The following is a 6,546-nucleotide window of genomic DNA, read 5'->3' on the forward strand; positions in this document are numbered from 1 at the left end:
AACATATAACCGGGTGCAGTTTTCTTACCTTTAAATTTACTAGCTTTGTTTACTTTGATCCTTGAGCACGATCCCTTTTGAACCCTAGCGCGCACCTAGTCACAACCACAGGTCAGAACCATCACCAAACCTCAAGTCCAAAACCTAACCTCGGGACCAATCCCGAGCCCTCGGGAAGCTCTAATTCCACCAAACGGGGTGGTGGAATCGAACCCCGAACCCCTGGGCAAAAACCCTTGAAAATAACTCAAAAACCCCTTTCTGGATGCAGGGTAGCGCTACAGCGCTCTATGGAGGGTGCTACAGCGCTACAAGCAGAACCAAAAACCCCCAAACAACCAAGCCTAGCGCTACAGCGCCCAAAGGCTAGCGCTAGTCACAGAACCAGCACCCCTGCATTTTTCCTTCCTGCGATTTCCCCGACCCAACCTTTACCAAAACTTTTCCAATCTTCAACCAAACTTAAAAACAAGCTTATCAACACACTCCACTTATCCCAAGCATCCCAAATACATAAAACCCAATCACATGCACCCCTAATCTCAAAATTCACCATGGTTGAACCTCAAACTCAGAAACTTCAGCACAGCAGTCAAAACCTCATAATTTAAAGCTTAGAATTTCATACCTTCAATGGGGATTCGACCCTAAGTCAACTTCTACACCTCCTTGGCTTACTCCTCCTCAAACCCCTGGCTTGAATTCCCTAGAGTTCCCACCAAATTCAGCTTAGACACCATAGTTCAATAGCAAAACCAAAAACTGAAGAAACTTCAAAGTCTTACCTCAACTAAATGACTTATTCTTGCTAAACCCTTGCCAAATCTTCAAGCCAGACTAAGAACTCTTGCCTCAAGCTTACCCTGGCTTCCCCTGGGTTTCTGCTCCAAAATACCTCAAGAACTGATGAAGAAAACCTAGACCAACCTTGACAAAATGGCCTGCTTTTCTTTCCCTTCTTTTCTTTCTTTCCTTTTCTCAGACTTCTACTTCATTCTACAAACTCCACTAAGCATAAAGCCTCAGTTATGCCTATCTTTATATGCCAAATGACCACAATACCCTCCCCTTTAATTCTAAATCCTTTAATCGACTTAGGGGCATTTTGGTTATTTTACCCAATTCCCGCTAATTCCTCAAGTGTCTCTAATATTTTTCGCTTACTTCCCGATACCTAATTAATCACCAATTATATTCCTCAATATCAAAATAGACCCCAATATACTCTCTAAATTCCCATTTATACCCCCAGGCTCGCCCCGAGCCGGGTATAAATCCCCGCCGTGACTTTTTCGCTAACCTGCTCACTAGGATCGTCTTGAATCACAGATCACAAATATATCCACATAATAATGTGGTCTCAACAATTTATCACATATATGTACATTTATGCCCTCAACAGGCCAAAATTACGATTATGCCCTTCTAACCTAATCAGGGCCTACATGCATACTAATACACATAGTCATGCATCTCAAATATTCAAATAATCATATAACATACTTTAAATCATTAAATCACATATATTCCAATTATGCCCTCCAGGCACACTAATCAAGGCCCTTAAGCCTTATTAGTAAATTTGGGTCGTTACAGTGGTTCTATAGGTTCTCTGTATAGCCATGACAATAGCTCTCTTAATATCACAGCCCACAAGCTTGATGGAAAAAATTATCTTCAGTGGAATCAGTCAGTCAAACTTTTCATTTGTGGACGTGGGGAACTTGGGTACATCACTGGTGATCTCCCGGCACCACCTTCCATTGATCCTACGTACAAGGTATGGCAAGTTGAAAACTCTATAGTTCTTGCATGGCTAATTAATTAGATGGATCAAAAAATTAGCCGCAGATATTTATTCTTTAAGACTGCTAAGGAAGTATAGGACGTTGCTTGAAAAATGTACTCTAACCTTGGTAACACTTCTCAAATTTTTTAGATCCGCACCAAACTCAGAGATTAAGCAAGGTAATCAAACTGTTACTCAATATTTTTCAGATTTACAAGACTTATGGCAGGAACTTAATCTGTATCTGGATACCACACCACTATGTGCCAACTGTACCACAATCCAGCAACAACAACTAGAGAAAGAACGTGTCTTTGAGTTCCTTACTGGGTTGAACAACAATCTAGATGAAGTCAAAGGTCGTTTGGTTGGTCGCTCTCCATTTCCTGATACTGAAGAAGCATTCTCGGAGGTCAGACATGAAGAAGAACGTCGTCATGTCATGCTCAATACGTTAGAACCACAATCAATTGAAAGTTCAGCACTTGTTTCTAAAACCAGCCCACCACAATCTAGAAAATCCAATCCTGATCCTCGACCTAACCGGAAGGTGACAAACCTTGGTGTGATCATTATCAACATCATGGTCACACCGGGTCTACCTGTTGGGAAATTCACAGAAAACCACCAAACTGGACTCCTCGTCACCAAAATGACAAAAAGGCCAACCAAGTTCAAAGTGAAACTAAAAATACTGGTGTCCCTTCCTTCAGTAATGCATAAATTGAACAGTTGTATACTGTCTTGAGTCGATCTTCCATGGTACCCAAATATGGATTCGAATCTCATAGTGCTTCAGTGGCACATTCTGGTAATTTCTCTTTCGCTGCCCAAACTCCATGGATAATCGATTCCAATGCAACATATCACATGACAGGTTCATCTCATTTGTTTGATTCTTATTGTCCCTATTTGAAAAAATATAGTGTCAAGATAGCAGATGGCACTCAATCCCCTATTGCAGGAATTGGCACCATTAAATTGTCTATTGATTTACTTCTTAAATCAATTCTTTACGTTCCTTCTTTGAAATGCAATTTAATTTCTGTTCACAAATTGACTTCCGATAACAATTGTCTTGCTAAAATTGTGTCCAATTCTTGCCAATTTCAGGATCTATCATCGGGGAGGATGATTGGCAGTGCTAGGATTCATGACAGACTTTATTTCTTTGACAAACAACATCCAATCAACAAAGTTCCAAGTTATTTTACTACTTATGTTTCAAACTCTATTTCTAATTCCAATTTTAACACCATTATGTTATGGCGTTGTTGACTTGGGCATCCAAGTTTTTATATTTAAACATTTGTTTCCATCTTTATTTATCAATAAAAAGGTTGCTGAATTTCAATGTGATATCTGTCAATTTTCCAAACATACACGTGTTTCATTTCCTCCAAGGATATATACACCTTCTAGTCCTTTCTCTCTCGTTCATAGTGATATTTGAGGACCCTCCAAGGTCTCTACTTCTCATGGTAAGCGTTGGTTTATTATGTTTATTGATGATCACACACATATTACTTGGGTTTATCTGCTTAAGCATAAGTCTGGTACATGTCAGGTTTTTTCAAAACTTTCATCATATGATCCAAACACAATTTCAAACCTCTACCAGAATACTTTGTACCAACAATGGTAATGAATATTTCAATACCACTCTTGGTCCCTACCTTCTCCAAAATGGGATTGTTCATCAAAGTTCTTGTGTCGATACTCCGCAACAAAATAGGGTTGCTGAACGAAAAAATTGCCACCTCTTAGAAGTTGCTCGTGCTCTCATGTTCAATATGCATGCTCCAAAATATCTTTGGGGCGATGCTATTCTCACTGCTACTTACCTCATTAACTGCCTTCCAAGTCAACCCTTTCTATTCAAGACACCATATTCTGTCCTTCAATCACTCTATCCTTACACTTCTTCAAATTCTATGCCAGTCAAAGTTTTTGGCTGCACTACCTTTGTTCATGTTCACTCACACAATTGTAGTAAACTTGATCCTAAAGCAATAAAAACAGTGTTCCTGGGTTATTCTCCTGCCCATAAAGGTTATCATTGCTATTTTCCACTCACAAAAAATCATACATCTCAAGTGATGTAACTTTTTTTGAAAAGGTTCCATATTTCACTCCCACCTTTCTTCAGGGGGAGCACAGTCATCACAAGCAAGAAGCTCAGTGGTCATGGGGTTTAGAATTACATCTAGACACTCCATTCTCTTTAGATCCAAAAAAACCTCTAGACACTCCATTCTCTTCAGATCCAGGAAAAGCAAATCCTTCTTCTTCTTCTTCTTCTTCTTCTTCTTCTTCTTCTTCTTCTTCTTCTTCTTCTTCTTCTTCTTCTTCTTCTGCTTCTTCTTCTTCTTCTGAGAACATCTTAGAAACAGAAAGACCTCCTCAAGACTTACAAAAATAAATTCGGGTGTATTCCAGAAGAAATAAACAAGTCACAAATCCTCATCACAGTCAAGAGCCCGATCCGGTGATATAACCACTTTCCGCAAATGATTCAGGTACTCATCCTTCAAACACTCAGTCAGATCTAGACATTCCTACTGCATTAAGAAAAGGAACTAGATCTTTTACTCAACACCTTATTTTGAAATTCATCTCTTATTCAAAATTATCATCTCCATTTAAAGCTTTTACCTCTACTCTATTAGATGTTGTGATTCCCAGGAACATCAATGAAGCACTTGATACTCCTCAATGGAAGGCAGCAGTTCTCGAAGAGATAAAAGCACTTTAACATAATGGAACTTGGAGATTGGTGGAGTTACCACCAGATAAGAAGATAATAGGGGCAAATGGGTGTTTACAGTCAAGTACAATGCAAATGGATCCATTGAGAGGTACAAAGCTCGATTAGTTTCCAAGGGGTTTACTCAAACTTATGGAATTGAATAAAATGAGACATTTTCTCCAATTGTGAAACTGAATACTATCAGAGTATTGCTCTCGTTGGCAGTCAACTTGGATTGGAAATTGCATCAACTCGATGTAAAAAAATGCTTTCTTGAATGGAGAGCTGGAAGAAGAGGTGTACATGAGTCAGCCTCCGGGTTTTGAAGAATCTCCCAATTCAACTAAAGTCCGCAAACTAAAAAAATCTCTCTACGGTCTAAAACAATCTCCTCGAGCATGGTTCAATCATATTCTAAAGGTTGTCAAGGGGCTTGGATACGTGCAAGGTCAAACTGACCATACTCTCTTTATCAAACACTCAATCGAAGGGAAAATGTCAATTATGATCGTGTATGTTTATGACATAATTGTTACTGGCAACCATACTGAAGAGATGAGTATTATTAAAGAAAGGTTGGCAAAGGAGTTCGAAGTCAAAGATCTCGGTGCTCTCAGGTATTTTCTGGGGATGTAATTTTCTAGAAGCAAAAGAGGGATTTCTGTGTCCCAAAGGAAATACACTCTTGAACTCTTAAAGGAGACAAAAATGCTCGGTAGCAAGCCCAACAAGACTCCAATTGAGCTTGGAGACAAGAGGAAAATGTTTGAAGGAAGTCCAGTTGACAAAGGGAGGTACCAACAACTAGTAAGGAAGCTAATCTACCTCTCACATACTAGACCTGACATTGCCTTTGCGGTGAGTCTAGCCAGTCAATATATGCATGATCCTTGTCAGGGACATCTTAGTGCAGTATATAGAATTATGAGGCATCTCAAGCAAACACTAGGAAAATGTCTTTTCTTCAAAAAGACAAATGAGAGGAAGGTTGAAGTGTTCACAGATGTAGATTGGGCTGGGTTAGTTGATGACAAAAAGTCTACATCTGGGTATTGTATGATTGTTTAGGGTAATGTAGTTACATGGTGAAGTAAAAAGAAAACAGTGGTTGCGAGGAGCAGTGCAGAGGCAGAATATAGAGCCATGGCCCATGGAGTATGCGAAGCAATTTGGATTAAACGCCTACTAGAGGAGTTAAAAATTGAGTATGTAGCTCCCATTCAGCTTTATTGTGATAATCAGTCTACCATCAGCATTGCACATAATCATGTACATCATGATCGAACTAAACATGTAGAAGTGGATCGTCACTTCATCAAAGAGAAGATTGATGGGGGAATCATAATTATTATATATGTACATACAGATCAACAGCTAGCCGATATTCTCACAAAGGGGTTGTTCGAGTGAGTATTTGATTTTCTTGTAAACAAGCTTGGACTTATCAATATCTACAGTCCAGCTTGAAGGGGGGTGTTAACAATTACGAATAGGAATAGTTTCTGTTTTTTAATATTTAATTTATTTATTATTTTAATCGTTTCAATTTTTTAGGGTGATTAATTGTATTTCCTCTATATATACTCTCTATTTTACGTTGTAATAGATACAGAAATAAAAGAACGTACTTTTCTCTCCCATTTTTATACAACCTGTCAAACTTCTGTGCATAGTCGGTAACAAAAAGGTTCCCTTGAACCAAAGTCATGAACTCATCCACCCTGGTTGCCAATACAGCTACACTGTAGTACTTCTTGCTAAATGCCTGAACAAAGTGTGCCTAGGTCATAGTATTCAAGTCACGAGTCTGCTTCACCACATCCCCACCATATTCTTGCATCCAACTTGAGTAGGTGGGTTGCACATGAAACCCTTTGATGGTCGTTCAACTCCACGTGATCAAAGATGGCTTCTACTGACTTCAACCAGTCTTCTGCTACCATTGGGATATCTTTCCCTTCAAAACTAGGTAGGGTTTGCTTTCTGAAATGCTCATAGACTGGCTTAA

The 6,546-nt window shown here is 39.1% G+C and overlaps 1 protein-coding gene across 1 annotated transcript; it reads left to right on the top strand.

Annotated features, from left to right (window-relative positions):
* Positions 1 to 2,548: 2,548 nt before the first annotated feature.
* On the top strand, positions 2,549 to 4,544 carry LOC133805830 (uncharacterized). The gene is made up of 2 exons (XM_062243983.1): positions 2,549 to 2,993; positions 4,309 to 4,544. The coding sequence occupies exons 1-2, from the start codon at positions 2,549 to 2,551 to the stop codon at positions 4,542 to 4,544; spliced, it is 681 nt and encodes a 226-aa protein (XP_062099967.1).
* The last annotated feature ends 2,002 nt before the right edge of the window (positions 4,545 to 6,546 follow it).

Source organism: Humulus lupulus, chromosome X (assembly GCF_963169125.1).
Source record: "Humulus lupulus chromosome X, drHumLupu1.1, whole genome shotgun sequence".
Lineage (NCBI taxonomy): Eukaryota > Viridiplantae > Streptophyta > Magnoliopsida > Rosales > Cannabaceae > Humulus > Humulus lupulus.